The sequence below is a fragment of the Anabrus simplex genome, chromosome 10 (assembly GCF_040414725.1).
Source record: "Anabrus simplex isolate iqAnaSimp1 chromosome 10, ASM4041472v1, whole genome shotgun sequence".
Classification (NCBI taxonomy): domain Eukaryota; kingdom Metazoa; phylum Arthropoda; class Insecta; order Orthoptera; family Tettigoniidae; genus Anabrus; species Anabrus simplex.
Genome location: NC_090274.1, coordinates 12,650,428 through 12,668,249, shown reverse-complemented (window position 1 = coordinate 12,668,249; position 17,822 = coordinate 12,650,428). Strand labels below are relative to the sequence as shown.

Here is a 17,822-nt window from a genome sequence, read left to right as displayed (position 1 = left end):
CACAGCTCGATGAAACTTAAACCATACATAGGAAGAACTGCTACAGTATGGTACGGTACGCAACTGAAAGGAATATGTAATGGGACGAACAGAAATGACACTCTTATACAGAGACAATGAAGTGACTGCAACTCATGATGGCCCCTGGACATCACGAAAGAAGAGAAATGGTTCTTAAAAGGGTGTGTGATCACCATGGACAGTGATGCATGCTCTGTAACATAGCCACAAGATTGGTAAGGAGATTTTGTGCTAGAGCATTCCATTCCCCCACCAGCGCGTTTGACAAGTGCTGGATGGTCGATGGTGCATTTGGACATGCTGCAATATGTCTGCCCAACATGTCCCACACGTGCTTGATGGGATTTAAGTTGGGGAAACGGGCAGGGCAGTCCATTCGCCGAATATCCTCTCGTTCCAAGAGCTCCTTCACCTGCGCTGTTCGAAGCGGTCGTGCATTGTCATCCATAAAAGTGAGGTCAGGGCCAAATGCACCTCTGAAAAGATGCACATAGGGAAGGGATACACTGTCAAAATAACGCTGACTAGTAAGCGTACCCCGTTCAAAGATTAGGAGGTTGGTACACCCATGCAACATTATGCCTCCCCACACCATAACACTTGGACCACCAAAATGATCATTTTAGACGATGTTCCTAGGTGCATTAAGTGTTCTCACCTCTCGCTAGATGAGATTACGTCTAGAATCACTCCTCAGACTGAATCTGAGAAGAGCACGCAACCCCACTCCTCATCGGTCCAGACCTGACGATCTTGCCACCATCAATGTGCGGGTGTCAACGGAACACGACTTAACGGTCGTCGAGCAAACAGCCCACCCCCATGCAGTCACCGTGCCACTGTGAAGCATCATGAGAATGCATGCCTTGCAGTCCTGTTAAATGTCGTTGCAACTGCACCTGTTGTTTGACACGAGTCTCTTCTTGCCTGTTGCACAATGTAGCAGTCAATCTGCTGCCGTAGTTGACCGCGGTCCACGACCTCCTCTCCTTCGAGCAGCAGTGCCTGTGGTTCGGAATGCTCTCCTTGCATATGAAACAATGCTGCGAGCAATACCAAACTCCTGGGCTACATTCGTCACACTTTGTCCTTCTTCCAGTTTCCCGATTATGTGAAGTCATCCAAATGTTGTCTCCGGGCCATGTTGTAATGAATAACACCACCGCAGTGCACTGTAACAGCTCGCCTATTGACTCGCACGGCGTTGTCCCGTTCCTTCAACTGCCTCATTTTGTGGGGCCAGACCCATTTGGCACTGAAGTCGCACTGACCTCACGCCAGGTTTCTACGCATGTGTGGGAGACCTCTGGCAACATGTTACTGCACTTTCATTCATTACCATTGAGTAGTTGACATGTTATGTTGGTTTATCTATTTCGTCCTTAAGATATTATATTCGTTAAATAATCTATAGAATTATAAAGTGCAGTATTGAATATGCGGAAGTCCCAAACTTTAACGTACATACTGGAAGGTTATTCGAAATAACGCACTTTCAAATTTCATTGCATTATTTACCAGAAACCATCTGTACCAAATATCTTCTGTATTGAATCCAGTGTCTTCCTTCTTGTCAGTGTCCAGTGCTGGCCCTATGAAATTGCTCTAAATTTGAGTTTTCAAAAATGTTCTGTTATGAGCTTGGTGAAAATATCCACTGATTTGCTGTCTGTGGCAACATGATATGAAGAACTGATGAACAAAAAAATGCCCCATTAAGAACTAAACTTGTTTTGCTTCATTCATAGTGGAATGTATTATTTAATTTGTAGATATTTTGAATATATTACTTCTTGAATGTTTTTTTATGATGCAAATATAGTTTTCATTAAATATGTAGGATTTATCAATTAGTGTTGGTTCTGATTCAAACATAAAATTACTCTTCGCTTCTTAGAAACGATTCCATTTTAAGCATACAGAAATAAGAAAGAGGAGAAGGAGAAGGAATCGTTAGTATCAGGGGACAAACCTGTGGGTGGGGGCGGTAGAATAAAACCCACAGTATCCCCTGCCTGTCGTAAGAGGCGACTAAAAGGGGCCTCAGGGGCTCTGAACTTTGGAGCGTGGGTTGGCGACCACGGGGTCCTCAGCTGAGTCCTGGCATTGCTTCCACTTACTTGAGCCAGGCTCCTCACTTTTATCTATCCTATCCGACCTCCCTTGGTCAACTCTTGTTCTTTTCTGACCCCGACGCCATTAGGTTTGTGACGGCTAGGGAGTCTTTCATTTTCACACCCTTCGTGGCCCTTGTCTTCCTCTGGCCGATATCTTCATTTTTCGAAGTATCGGATCCCTTCCATTTTTCCTTCTGATTAGTGTTATATAGAGGATGGTTGCCTAGTTGTACTTCCTCTTAAAACAATAATCACCACCACCACCACAAAACCTTGAGGTTGTTGAATACTCAAATATTTAGGAAGTGAAATAATGAAAGACTGGATAAGGAGATCAGCGGAAGGGTACAAGCAGGAAATATGTTTTACCAGAATGTAAGGAACCTGGTGTGGAACAGAGAAGTCCCTATGAAATGTAAAGAGATAATGTACGAGATGTACTATACCCCTGTATTAATATATGTATCACAGAGACTTGAACTTCGACAGCAGGAAAGGAGAGAAAAATTCAGGCCAGTGAGATGAAGTTCCTGAAGAGTACAGTACGGAAGACAAGGAGAGACAGAATAAGAAATGTTGAGGACAGAAAAGAGATAGGGATAAGAAAACTGAGTGACAGGACAGAGAAGAATAAATTGAGATGGTTTGGACATGTTATGAGGATGGAGGAGGGAAGGATACCAAAACACGTGTTGGATGCTAAGTTAGAAGGAAAGAGGGCAAGAGGGAGACCCACAGCACGATGGATGGACTCTGTCAAGAACAGTATAAGAAAAAGAAGACTGGACTGGAGTACAATTACTGAAAAGAAGTGGTGGGAGGAGAGGCAGGAGCTGGACACGGGAAAATGAAAATGATGATGATGACGATGAGAAATAATTAGAAACACACAATATTGATGATTTCTAGCATCATTGGCAGGTGTGAGGGTTGAGGAAAAAGGAGCAGTGACACACTGGAAATTGAGAACATAAAAGAGGTAGCACGCTGTGTACAGCAGGTTGGCCACACCTGCTCTGCACCAAAATATATACTTGTACGGAATTTGTGGCTGCCTTTATATAACAACTTGCTTCTACTATCTAAGTTATAGTAAAATTTAACTGGCCTCGTTCAATAATATTCAAGAAATTTTTGTTTGATGATACAGATGTTGATTCCCATAGGGAACCTGAAATATTTGTCCCGAATAAGTAAATTTATAATACCGATATAAATGGTCCATTATTGGACATTATAAATTTTCCAGCCAACTCATTCCTGGTTGCCAGCATTTCGCCCCCATGTGCTAAGTTGGGCTCATCATTTGGTAAATACCACACCTACCAAGACGCATAGCTAGTGCGTAGGCTACTTGGAGACACCGGCAGTGCCAAAGTACTATGAGAGACTTTGTCTCATTACCAAATTTTTGTTTACCCAACATACGAAATGGCACAGTCTACACATTTGAGTTTATATATCCCCGAATTTAAAAATCTAATATTACTCGCAAGACTTTGGTGATTAAATATTAGACATTGGTTATTATTACTGGTAAAAAAGGCTATAATAGAAAGATACTTAACCATTTTACAAACTTTAAATAAGGGTAAATTGATGAATATTTTAGAAAACATTTATATTGAGATTGATCAAAAACAAAACCCTAGTCAGAATAAAATAAATAAAATAAAATAAAATAAAAAAAATAACCGATAATATAAATATACTGTTGGAAGAGGCTTCCAACCTAGATTTATGCAGGAAGGCCATCAAGAAGGATCCGGAGAAACATCCCATACGTTTCCCTCCCGTCGGCTTCACTCCCTACGACATTTCCCCCACTTTCCCTTCCATTTCCCCTCTTTCACCTCATGCTCCTCTCACAGCCATACATACACACACTCAGTCAGCTGACAGCATAAGGGAAGAAGTAAACATAGCGGGACCGGCGGGAGGTAAGCATTTCCATTGTTCCTTAGACACTTCCCACTGTATATTTAAAAAGGTTTTTTTCCCTTTATTTCCTTTTTTTAAAACAAATTTTCATTTCTTTCATTTAAAACTCCCTTCAACATCTTAAAATATTAAATCAAAATATCAACCTCAACTTCGGTTATTCTTTAGTAGAACCCCCCCGCCCTCCCCCCCCCCCCACCGATTATCGTATTTTACAATTTTACATTTTAAGTCTATCCTCAAGATATTAAAAATACATATTTCTCCAGCTTTTGAAGAAAGAAGATCCCTTACGTCAGATTTTTAAAATCACAAACTCAAACAGTGACTTGTTGAGGTTTTAACCCAACATGAAGGAACATTTTTATCTTATCATCATCATCATCATCATCATCATCATCATCATCATCATCATCATGTTTTTTATTTCGTTTATGCCAATTTTTGTATCTTTTTTAGCTGAAGATGTTCTGCATTAAGAATTAAACATGCACTTTTTAAACAATGTAATTAGATTTTAAGCTGGATTATGTTACATAATTACACAGACTAGCAATAAAAACAAACAAGTATTGGAAGATGGAATTCTCCTTTCAACCTAACCTTAGTTGAAAAGCAGCTTGAGAACAAACAATGCAAATCTAAGAATATGTTCCACTGTTCCAGTGTTACAAAAATGAACACAAAATACGGAGTTACAATAATTTGTACATGCACATCACATGTAATGACGGTGCAAACCATTAGCGTATTGGGGGCAGTATAGGTGGAAAATACGGACTGGTATTTTACTTTATTTTAATAGCATAACAATGTGGCAAACAACAATCAATTTTACCACCTCGACTGCTGTAAGTATTAAAATATCCCAGCCCCATTCTTAACACATAGAAATTTCCCATGATAGTGACACTTTAAACAATTTCATAACATTAGTCACCCATTGTCTCTTGCCTACAACAAAAATATATTTTCCACTTACAGTTTGGACACCTCTTCCCCCTTGCCGCAAAACTTGGCGAGCTCATCAATACCTTCTTCTTGTATCACAGTCGAGTCGACGTCGAAACATACGGCATCTGCCACCTTCCAGATGGCACGTACTTCGTCCTCTGTGGCCATCGTTGACTGCTGCAACAGATACATTTCTATCACGACTCAGATAACTTCCACGCTCAGATGGAACAGTAAAACAAACTTTGCAAACACTAAGTACTAGAAAGGAACAAACAAGTGTCAAATCAAGTCATATAGAGAGAGATAAACACAGTGACAGATCAGTGTGCAAAAGACGATACAAGGACAATCTCTATATATAGTACTCGACATGCAAGGCAATTAAGGCAATTATTGCCACTCTTTTTTTTTTTAAGGGGGAGACCTAGCTCAACACGGGGAAAATAGGCCAATATTCATTCGATTGTTATATATGCTACAAACGTTGTTGACAAATGCTGCACATACCCCAGGATTGGCATGCTTAAGAGCAATCAGAAGCAACTTCAATAATGTCAAAATTCTAATTATAACATTTTAAAATAAAATGTTCAAAATTTTCCGCCTTTTTAACAATATATCACGGTTTCCTTCATAACTCTCTTACTGATTCACGGATAATTATGATTTTTTCAGAGTTTCCTCCCATAATGTTGTACTACAATCTGTACCTCATTCAGATCAATGTGATTTAAATTCAATTTTATATAAAATTTTTATTTAAAAAGCTATTAATATTTTCTGGTGCTCAGAATAAAAACGCGAAAAAAATCCAAATCACAATCTATGTTAATGATTGAGGTTCATTTTGTAGCTGGAGTTTTGACACAGACTATAAAAAAGAAAAAGTACAAAAATTCTTGTAAACTTGGAGTTTATAAGGGAAACAGTGATATATTGTTAAAAAGGCGGGAAATTTTGAAATATTAAAATTATTAAAATTCTGACATTTTGCTTCTGGTTGCCAGGAAGCATGCCAATACTGGGATATGTGCAGCAATTGTCAACAACAATTGTAGCATATTTAACAATCGAATGAATATTAACCTATTTTTTTCCTTTGTTGAGATGGGTCTCCCCCCTTAATGGCTCATCGCTGGTGTCAACTTGACTACTCACATATTGACATCACGAGGCATAGCCATCAACAAACTGACCTCAATCTAAGTAACCGCGTTTATCCGGATCGATAATTTTAAAAAAATTATTTTTACTTGTGCAGTATTTCTTTTCTTGAATGTCTTTTCCGCCAAGGATAGTTAAGGAATTGGAAGTAAGTCGGCTGCGATCTATTAAAGATAGTCCCGGCATTCACCTGGAATTGAGAATAAGAAACCATGGACTGTTCTGAGTTCCTTGACACATTTGCACGCATTCCGGATCCTCGGACGTAGATGTGAACGACGTAAATGACTGGTTCCAAAAATGACTATAATTCAGCCTACGGTATAATGACAGATGAAGAAAGTATTGCCTCTTGTTCCGTGGCAGGTAATGACAAGAGTGATGGTGAATTCGAAAATGAAAGCGGCGCGCTATACAAATGTAAAACAGAAAAGTGCATAAAACAGAGTCGTAAACGTAAGAAAAGTGTTCTTATATTTTTTGTATAACTGAAAAAAGGTATTACTATACAACTTATATTAATATATTATACAACATGCACTGTATTTGCTTTTTAATTTTTTTTTGGATTATGCGGATTTTTTATAATCTGGATCAGTTCCGGTCCCACTTAATCTGGATAAACGAGGCTCTTGTGTATCAATAATGGAGGTTCCCTTACCCAAGTAAGTGATCAATCAAGATATTCATAATTAAATTGGTTTTCAAGCTTAATGGCCGGCCCCGTGGTGTAGGGGTAGCGTGCTTGCCTCTTACCCAGAGGCCCCGGGTTCGATTCCCAGCCAGGTCAGGAATTTTTACCTGGACCCGAGGGCTGGTTCGAGGTCCACTCAACCTACGTGATTAGAATTGAGACGTTATCTGACGGTAAGATAGCGGCCCCAGTCTAGAAAGCCAAGAATAATGGCCGATAGGATTTGTCATGCTGACCACACGACACCTCGTAATCTGCAGGCATCCGGGCTGAGCAGCGGTCACTTGGCAGGTCAAGGCCCTTCAAGGGCTGTAGTGCCATGGGGTTTGGTTTTTGGTTCAAGCTTAATTAAGAATTAAGGAATTACACACACTGTCTCTCACTCTCTCTCCACTTAATGTTATATATTTCTGCCTTTATTTTGGCATATGTATTACTATAACCGTATTCTTCAGTGTTTGCTTGGTGTAAATAATTCAGCTCCCTTCTTGAAATCTGCTATTACTTGTCGGGCTGAACAGAAACCACGCTGTAATAACACACACAAGCAAATATATTACATGTAAATATGCTATAAGTCAATAAGAATACACAAAGGCTAAGGGTTGTGTGTGTCCTCCGCATCGCAAGCTCTGCGCCTACAAGCTCCGCAACCCGCCGCAGTACCAAAGTTTCTAGCAGCTACGAGGTATCTTCACTGCGCCTGGCACGCTCACCGATGACGTCAGCCAGCGATATATAAAGAGCTTCGTTCCGAGCCACTCCAGGACTACCCCAATGTTCGACGACCAGACCACACCGCAAGTCAAACACGGAGGCATTCCTCTTAAAAACGTGTTTTGAACAGATGGACAAGTTGCTGGCCGTGAGGTTTCACTTCTGAACATTGCCTCATTATCCTGATCCCCGTAGCCACATCGAGCCCCGAGTATAGCATTCTGCTATTTGAATAAATTAATGCAAATTCCTTGCAAGTATAAACCTAGTACCAGCATTCTGCCTCTCTCTACAAGTTACGCTTGTAATTTCACAGAAGATAGTTTTCGACTATCAGGACAATTTATTAGTGAAACAGACTATCTCCTCAAGATAGAACTAAGTGTATATAGAACAATCGTATTGTATAATTGTACATATGCAACAGACATTCAAATTAAGATTTAATTTCAACATTAACTGCGTGCATTGAAACAAGTTTCAAGAAGAATTCAGTTTTATTTCTTATATATATTGTATCAAATCATTGAAACAATAAACTTTATGTTGTGTCTCTGTATACCAAGTTCCTTGTATACAACATAAAGTCTGCAAAGCGTACCAAAGTCGTGACAAGACAAGGTTAGGTTAAGTTAGGATGATAGATGCTTGTTGTTTTAAGGGGCCTAACATCGGAGGTCATCAGCCCAGTTAGGATGATAACAAAATGTCCTTTCATTTGCACTGAACTGATCTTTATAGAGGAGGTAATGTTGCATTCATTTTCGAAGGAGTTCCTGCAGATTTTTCTCGCGTCTCATACATCCCAACTGAATTTTATACATAATATTGGACGAAATAAGACCGTAATTTAGCATTTCATACCAACTATGTTATTAAATGGATTATTCAAATGTGCTACAATTCTACTTACCTGGTATTACCGAAACAGATTTACAATTCCACAGAAAAAGAAAATATGCTTTAATTATACCTGTAAATGTAACAGTAGTGATTTTAACTATACGGCAGTAAGGTAAGGTAATTCTCACAAGTCACAAAATAAACCATGACTGTATAGTGCCAACGTGCCAAATTAACAATAACTGTACGACGTATGGGAAACCAATATATAGAAGCTGTCGATGAGTACATCTACCTTGGACACAAGATAAAACTCGGAAAAGACGACCAACGTGCAGAAATTCCTCGGAGAATAGGTATGAGTTGGATAGCATTCCGAAAACTAAGATTCATCCTGACCAACAAGGATGTTCCAATTAACCTGAAGACCAAGGTTTATAATACGTGTGTGCTGCCAGTTACTACTTATGGTCTGGGAACAATGACTCTGACGAAGGAAAGTGCTTGCAAGCTTCAGCGAACACAATGAGCCATGGAGCGACAGATGCTAGGGATCAGCCTTAGGGCTAAGATCCGTTCAGAGGACATCAGGAGAAGAACGGATGTTCTTTTCTTTCTTTGCTATTTGCTTTACGTCGCACCAATACAGATATGTCTTATGGCGACGATGGGATAGGAAAAGCCTAGGAATTGGAAGGAAGCGGCTGTGGCCTTAATTAAGGTACAGCCCCGGCATTTGCCTGGTGTGAAAATGGGAAACCACGGAAAACCATCTTCAGGGCTGCCGACAGTGGGGCTCGAACCCACTACTGGCCACACTTAAGCGGCTGGAGCTATTGAGCTCGGTAAAGAACGAATGTAACAGACATCCTAGAGAGAGTAGCAAGACTAAAATGGCAATGGGTAGGACAGGTAGCTCGACAAGACTACAACAGATAGACCTCTCAGATTGTTCACTGGAGACCATGGGAACACAAGAGAGGCATTGGAAGACCTCAGAAGAGATGGCTCGATGACATAAAGCTGTTTGCTGGAACACGCTGGTTCTAAGTGGCTTAAGACCAAAGACGATGGAAGCATATGGAGGAGACCTATATCCAGCAGTGAATTGAAATAGGCTAGAAAAGAAAGAAGAAAAGTAAGACGTATCGGAAAGTAAAGTCCCTAAACTGTACAGTTAGCGACACTGAATCAAAGCCAACAGTCAGAAAATAACAAACAATCTTTACCTTGGTGTATAGGCATACATGCCAGGGAGTATAGACGGGCTATCTCCTCATCTATCCCAGTTTTCCTACGTCAATGTCTTCCTAGCTGCCTCACTGAATCAGAAGTAGTGTGTCCGACTCATGATCTCAAGTTCGCAGTTTTGATCCTGGCAGATTTGTGAAGGACAATCAAAGTCTTCACAAACCTAATGCTGTCAGAGTTGGGAGAGAACACGAGTTAGCCAAGGGAGGCCCGACAGGAAATATGAAAGTGAGGAGGAAAGTGAGCAATGCCAGTTTCAACTAGGTGAACTGTTGTCCACAACCCACATTCCGAAGCTGAGAGCATCTGGTCCGCTGTTTAGTTCCCTCTTATGACAAGAGAATATATTCTACTGGTCCTGCCCCCGTAGTGGGACGTGTGTATGAAGTGAGAAACAACACCCAACACCTGGGATAAAACTGCGACACCACTGAAAAAGAAAAAATACAAAGATGGAAGTTGATCAAAAAGATACAATGGCATGGATATGCTCGGTGATAAATCTGTTTGAATGTTACCACATTTACTGGACGTTATGAATAATTGCCATTGTATTATCACTGCGAACATTGTGTAGGAATACACTAAGAATCAGTTTACACTTTGTTAGGACCACTTCATTTCAGTGACGGGCAGGCTTATCCCTAGTGAGCTGGCTCTTACTGCAGCATGGGACATCCACTAGGTTCTCATCAGAGATAACGTCAATCATGTTATCGATGAAGGAACTTACGCATCAGGCATCCCGTGTCAATGTTGGTGCTGGTGATTATTGTTTTAAGAAGAAGTATAACTGAACAGAGCCTCCGTGGTTCAGACGACAGCGCGCCGGCCTCTCACCGCTGGGTTCCGTGGTGGAAATCCCAGTCACTCCATGTGAGATTTGTGCTGGACAAAGCGGAGCATAAGGTTTTTCTCCAGGTGCTCCAGTTTTCCCTGTCATCTTTCATTCCAGCAACACACTCCAATATCATTTCATTTCATCTGTTAGTCATAAATCATTGCCCCAGAGGAGTGCAACAGGCTTCAACAGCTGGCACTATTCTTATCCTCGCCGCTAGATGAGGGCTTCATTCATTCCATCCCTGACCCGGTCAATGACTGGAAAACAGGTTTTAGGTTTTCATTTTCATATAACTGGACAACCATCCCCTATTAACACTAATGGAGGTGTTGATCATTGTTTTAAGAGGAAGTACAACTGAACAACCATCCCCTATTAACAATAATGGAGGTGTTGATCATTGTTTTAAGAGGAAGTACAACTGAACAACCATCCCCTATTAACACTAATGGAGGTGTTGATCATTCTTTTAAGAGGAAGTACAACTGAACAACCATCCCCTATTAACACCAATGGTGGTGTTGATTATTGTTTTGAGAGGAAGTACAACTGAACAACCATCTCATATTAACACTAATGGTGGTTATTATTGTTTTAAGAGGAAGTACAACTGAACAACCATCCCCTATTAACACTAATGGAGGTGTTGATCATTGTTTTAAGAGGAAGTACAACTGAACAACCATCCCCTATTAACACTAATGGAGGTGTTGATCATTCTTTTAAGAGGAAGTACAACTGAACAACCATCCCCTATTAACACCAATGGTGGTGTTGATTATTGTTTTGAGAGGAAGTACAACTGAACAACCATCTCATATTAACACTAATGGTGGTTATTATTGTTTTAAGAGGAAGTACAACTGAACAACCATCCCCTATTAACACCAATGGTGGTGTTGATTATTGTTTTGAGAGGAAGTACAACTGAACAACCATCTCATATTAACACTAATGGTGGTGGTGATTATTGTTTTAAGAGGAAGTACAACTGAACAACCATCCCCTACTAACACTAATGGTGTTGATTATTGTTTTGAGAGGAAGTACAACTGAACAACCATCCCCTATTAACACTAATGGTGTTGATTATTGTTTTAAGAGGAAGTACAACCGAACAACCATCCCCTATTAACACTAATGGTGTTGATTATTGTTTTAAGAGGAAGTACAACTGAACAACCATCCTCTATTAACATTGATCAGAGGGAAAAAGGAAATGGTTCACAGAGGATCCACCTCATCCTTCGAAGAAGACAAGGGCCATGAAGGGCATGAAAATGAAAGACTCCCTAACCCTCATAACCTAATACCGTCAAAGTTGGAAAAGAACAAGAGCTGACCAAGGGAGGTCAGATAAGACAGATGAAAGTGAGGAGGCTGACACAAGTAAGAGGAAGCAATGCCAGGACTCAGCTAAGGGCCCCATGGTCACCACGCTTCCAAGTTAAGAGCCCCTTTTAATCGCCTCTTACGACAGGCAGGGGATACTGTGGATGTTATTCTACCGCCCCAACACATGAGGGAAGGGGAGGGGCACAAAAGGAGGGAGGGAGCCTAAGGACAAAATAAGTCATGGAAAGGAGCAAAGAAATCAAACTCAATACACATTGCTTAGAAGCTTTAAAAAAAATTATTTGACCATAAGCAATGAGATTTACTGCATGCAACTTTTGTCTGACAGAGTAAGTTCCCAGAAGTAATGCCTAATGACCATCATGCCCCCGGCCCTCAAGACAAGCACTAACACAGCACAATAAATTAAAAATTTCCTTCACCCAGTGAAACAGCTGATGCTATCGAAGTTCCTGCAGTCCTTCAGAAGTCGAAACTGCTGATATCTTCACTCACAGTCTTGTTATCTGTGCTGACCTATGGATCTATGGCCTCTCTTGCCTCATCCATCTCCTGACATAATGTAGCAGACACTGTGAGAGTGTATATGTTATAGTAAACTTGATAAATCTGGGATAACAGCCAGATATTATTGATAACTACCAACATTTAATTGAAAGGGGAAGTAAAAATATTAAGATATCACACAAATTCAAATGTCTAGGAAGTATATTACCAACAGATTCCACAGATGAGGAAATTACCAGCAGGACTCAACCTGGAGGAACATTCTATAAAGTTGTTGAACATCTAATATGGAATCGGACAGTGCTACTGAAATCCGAGTGAGATTTATCTAAGCAAATTTAATACGTGCCAATTTTGATTTCTGGCTGTGAAACCTTAACCATGAGAGAAGAACTGAGGCAGCTGAGATGAGATCTGCCAGAGCCATGGTCAGAAAGACAAGACAAAATAAAATCCGTAATGAGGATATCAGACACTTGGCTAAAACTGACAGATTGCAAGATAAAATGAGTCTGCATAGACCAAAGTAGTAAGATGATATAGTACAAGAGACCATGTCTCTCACAGTGCATTGGCACTGCCTGTGGTTCCAAATAAGCCTACGCAGTGGCCTCAACCTTATGCACTAGCCATGCGCCTTGGTAGATGTGCTAGTTACCAACTGATGAGCCCAATTTGACACACTGGGGCAAAACACTGGCAAGAGGAATGAGTTAGCTACAAAACTTATAATGTCCAATAAAGGTCCATTTATATTGGAATTACGAGGGCAAGTAAATAAGTATCTGCAATTTTACTCTAATTGTCTATGGCATTGGTGAGCCGCTAGATGGCACCGGTCTGCACCTGTGGTAGGTTTCAGCATTATCAGACCAGTACAGCTTGCGCTGTTGCGACATGAAGATGGCCGTGTCACTCTCTGTTTGCACCAAGGAAGAACAGCATTCCAAAATCCGTTTTTTGTGGTCTGAGGGTGTACCAGGAGCGGAAAATCATAGAAGAATTTCAGCACAATACGGGGACAAGGTTTTGCCACCGCAAAATGTTTACCAGTGGATTGAACACTTCAAAAAGGGTCGCATGAGCGTGAAGCATAAGGACTGCAGCCGTAACTGATGCCAATATTTTTTTTCTTTGCTATTTGTGTTATGTCGCACCGACACAGATAGGTCTTTTGGCGACGATGGGATAGGTCTAGGAAGTGGAAGGAAGCGGCCGTGGCTTTAATTAAGGTACAGCCCCGGCATTTGCCTGGTGTGAAAATGGGAAACCACGGAAAACAATCTTCAGAGCTGCCAACAGTAGGGCTTGATCCCACTATCTACCGATTGCTGGATACTGGTCGCACTTAAGCGACTGCAGCTATCGAGCTCAGTGATGCCAATATTGAACACGTGCCTGATATGATCCTGAATAACAAACGAGTGACTGTTGATGACATGGCAAACCATATGCAAATTAGCCACAAGGACAGGTGAAGAAAGTGGTGCATACGTGGCTTGCTGCGCAACCAAAAACTTTTTTTGCAGATAGTATCAGAAAGCTTGTGAAACGGTGGACCATGTGCATTGAAAAGCAGGGTGACAATGTTAAAAAATTATATCAATAAAACGTGTTTACACTTTTTGTAATAAGTTATACAAATTGACTGCAGATACTTACTGACTTGCCCTCATACAAAGTAGTAAGGCCACATGTAAAGAAAGTAAGTGCAAGCAGACAGCCAAGAATGAGATGTATGGATATGGTGGTGGTGGTTAATGTTTTAAGAAGTAGTACAGTACAACCTCTCTTATCCAACCTTCTGGCATCCGGCCTGCTTTCAGGAGATTCCTTTTTTAAATGCATTTTGGTGTGGAATGACATTAGTAGACGAATAAGTTTGAGTGGAATCTTTAAAAGTAAGAAAGATCACAATATGAAGGTAAAGTTGGAATTCAAAAGGACAAATATTCATTTATAGAAAGGGGAGTTAGGGATTGGAATAACTCACCAAGGGAGATGTTCAATAAATTTCCAATGTCATTGCAATCATTTAAGAAAAGGCTAGGAAAACAACAGATAAGAAATCTGCCACCTGGGCGACTGCCCTAAATGCAGATCTGTATTGAATGATGATGGGTGGCAAGAGAAGGCCACGATCACGCTGGCGTGATGTTTCTCCAACCATTGTCCCATTTCTCTATGGAGGTGAGATGAATCTGTCGTGGTGGGTGGTGGATTTTTATGACCGGATGCCCTTCCTGACGTCAACCTCATCAGAGGAGTTAATGAGATGAAATGAATGACGTGATATACGATAGTAGGGAGAGGGTGAAACCCGGAGCCGACACATAGCCTACTCCTGTCGAATAGCACCAAGGAGTCTGCTCAGGGCTTAACGTCCCCATCCGACGGACGAATCACCATCAACAGCGTCATGTGCCCTCACTCCATATGAGCACTGCGGAGAGGTTCGGAATTTAATCCAGGCTTTTGGCACGCAATCTAGTGATTAGAAATTGTATACCACCACCTCCCCTACCCTGCCGGCCAACATTCTGATGGTGAACATTTTTTCGACCAACGGGACTCGAACCGGCTAACCGCAGTGTCAGACAGTTTAGATTTCAGTGCCTTAACAATCATGGCCACCATGCGGGCGACCTTCTGAACCAGTGGTGGTGATTATTGTTTTAAGAGGTAGTAAAAATGGACAACCATCATCTGATCAGAGTGAAAAATGGAAGGGGTCCAACACTTCGATAAACGAAGGTGTCGGCCAAAGGAAGACAAAGGCCACGAAGGGAGTGAAAATTAAACACTCCCCAAGCCTCCAATGCTCTAATACCGTCGGAGTCAGAAAAGAACAAGAGTTGACCAACGGAGGTCGGATGGTACAGATGAAAGTGAGGAGCCTGGCACAAGTAAGTAAAAGCATTGCCAGGACTCAGTTAAGGGCCCCATGGTTGCCAACCTACACAGGGACTCTTTCAGTTGCCTCTTATGATAGGCAGAGGAAACCATGGGCATTATTCACCCGCCCCCACCCACAGAAGGAAGAGATGCTGATCGTTCAGTCAAGAACCTGGACAGTGTGTGCAATGACGATGAGGTGGAGGAAGCGTGAAACCCGGTATCCGGGCTTAGCCCACTTCACCCATCGAATAACACCAAGCGGTCTGCTCAAGGCTTAACTCTGCCATCAGACGGACAAATCACCATCACCAGCGTCATATGCTCTCACCCGATATGAACACTGGGTAGAGGTTCGGGAAACAATCCAGGATTTAGAATGCAATTTAGTGATTAGAAATTGTAAACCACCATCTTTTCTGCCATGATGGACAGCATTCTGATGGTGAATTTTTTTCCACTGATACTCGAACCAGCAAACTGTGTCAGATGTTAAAGAGACGTGGTGGTAGCAATTATTGTTCTTAAGAGGCGCTGGCCTTCTCTCCCCATCTTGGCAGGTTCAATTCTAGCTCAGTCCGGTGCTATTTGAAAGTGCTCAAATACGTCAGCCTCGTGCCCGCAGATTTACTGACACGTAAAAGAACTCCTGCAGGACTAAATTCCAGCACATCGGCGTCTCCGAAAACCGTTACAGTGAGACGTAGGCCTAAAGCAAAATAACATTTACTTTTCAAAGAGGAAGTACAACTAGGCAACCATACTCTCTTAACACTAATCAAAGCGAAAATCGAAGAAGTGTGATACATCGAAGAATTAAGTATCAGGAGAGGGTCATGAAAAAGCTTTAAAGAGCATAAATGTTTTTAAACACACAACATACAGGAACTCATTTTCTTGCCTAGGCTAGGGGAACGAACGCTGAAAGTCACAACAATTTTTCATAAACATTTATGTAATTACATAATACTTCTCATACATCATACACGCCGCTCATCGCACGAGTACCGGTATGGGAGAAAAAGTGTACGTTTGCCACGAGTTTCAACTTTAAATAAAATGAAAGCACAAAGAAAATCTCTAGGAATTATTGTCAGAAGTCAGAACCGTCGCCAAGAAGTCAGCGCCACACCAATTCGCTTGATTTATTTTTCTCTGGTACTTCGTTATGATGCAGTATGTTTAAGTTACTTTTAAAAATCGCAAGAACAATTGAACTCAAATGCACGTTCCAAATTTATCTTAGGAATACCAACAATTTTCCAACCTACCGAATTTTGAAATATCAAAGTTTCTTTATACTGACCTAACCTAAAACGCAATCAGTCGTTTAATACTTTTGGTATATGCTTTTTTTTTTTAATTTTATTTTTTATGTGCGAATAATTCTAATAAAACCTTGCACCTGATTTTGATCTTCCGTACAGTGTTTCAAATTGAAGAAATTATCCTGGTACGAGAAGTCACAATCCGAGGGTTTAATCAATGAAAACACGTGTTTATTTTTCTCTTTCTCTTCCTTGATAGTTTAAACGAACTGAAAGCAAGCGTGACATTACCTGATTATCAGCTGTTAAGTCCAGTCTCGACATTCGTCATTCGGCTGTACAGTTATTTCAAATGAAAACAGACATCTAGCGACCGTGATGTCCTACACCAAAATACTTCTATTTGCAAGTTTCATTGCATTATAACTTAACGGAATATTTTATATACTGTACGAAGTTTTTCAGATTAAAGTGATACTTTGTTGATATTAAAATTCAACGTCGCTCGTATTTATTTATTTATTTATTGTGCATGTACATTCCACCCATACCAATATAACATATATAAAAACACTAACTGTTGACAGGATGTTATGAATGACTTGGCACTTAGTTTGTTTTGAACCATACAGTACAGAGGTAGTCGGAAGACTGAACAAAATAATTGCCTCTACGCCAGCTTTAAATGAACGTTTGTATTGATTGAATTTTCAGAAGTCTATTTACCGGTACTCAAATATTACACAATAGTCAGAAAGCGTTTGGATCAAGCCATTCAAGTGAATGCTACAAAATATGATGCTACTGCGCAATAAATTTCGACGTTGTTTTGTCATTATGACGCTGATTATTTTACCGCAGAAGTTTTGAACAATCCGGTAGTATCATATTTACGTACGTAGGCTGCTAAAAATATATAAAATAAAATAAAATAAAATAAAGCTACCGGTATTAACTTTTACGTCTCACCTACTTTCACAGTCTTCGGGGTCGCTGATGTGCCGGAATTTTGTCCCATAGGAATTCATGAACGTGCCAGAAGATGTATCGACACGAGGCTGACGTATATCCCCGTCGTAAGAGTCAACTAATAGAAAATGAAATGGCGTATGGCTTTTAGTACCGCGGGTGTCGGAGGACATGTTCGGCTCGCTAGGCAGGCCCCGATTTACAAATGGGCGGACTGGGCGTTTGCCCAGGGCGCCAGTTTTTGAGGGGCGGGGGCGGCCGATCGGGTAGTTATGGCT

The 17,822-nt window shown here is 40.9% G+C and overlaps 1 protein-coding gene across 3 annotated transcripts in view; it reads right to left on the bottom strand.

Annotated features, from left to right (window-relative positions):
- The window catches only part of aay (phosphoserine phosphatase), a 34,772-nt gene extending 17,766 nt beyond the window's left edge, over positions 1 to 17,006 (bottom strand). The window contains exons 1-2 of one of the 3 annotated variants that reach the window (XM_068229394.1): positions 16,867 to 17,006; positions 5,062 to 5,210 (exon numbers count right to left, since the gene is read on the bottom strand). In XM_068229394.1, coding sequence (XP_068085495.1) covers positions 5,062 to 5,210; positions 16,867 to 16,899 — 182 coding nt within the window. In that variant the 5' untranslated portion in view covers positions 16,900 to 17,006. Of the gene's footprint in view, positions 1 to 5,061; positions 5,211 to 12,327; positions 12,395 to 16,712; positions 16,844 to 16,866 lie in introns of those variants that run through there. The other 2 variants (XM_068229395.1, XM_067154745.2) reach the window with 2 other exon arrangements.
- Positions 17,007 to 17,822: the final 816 nt, after the last annotated feature.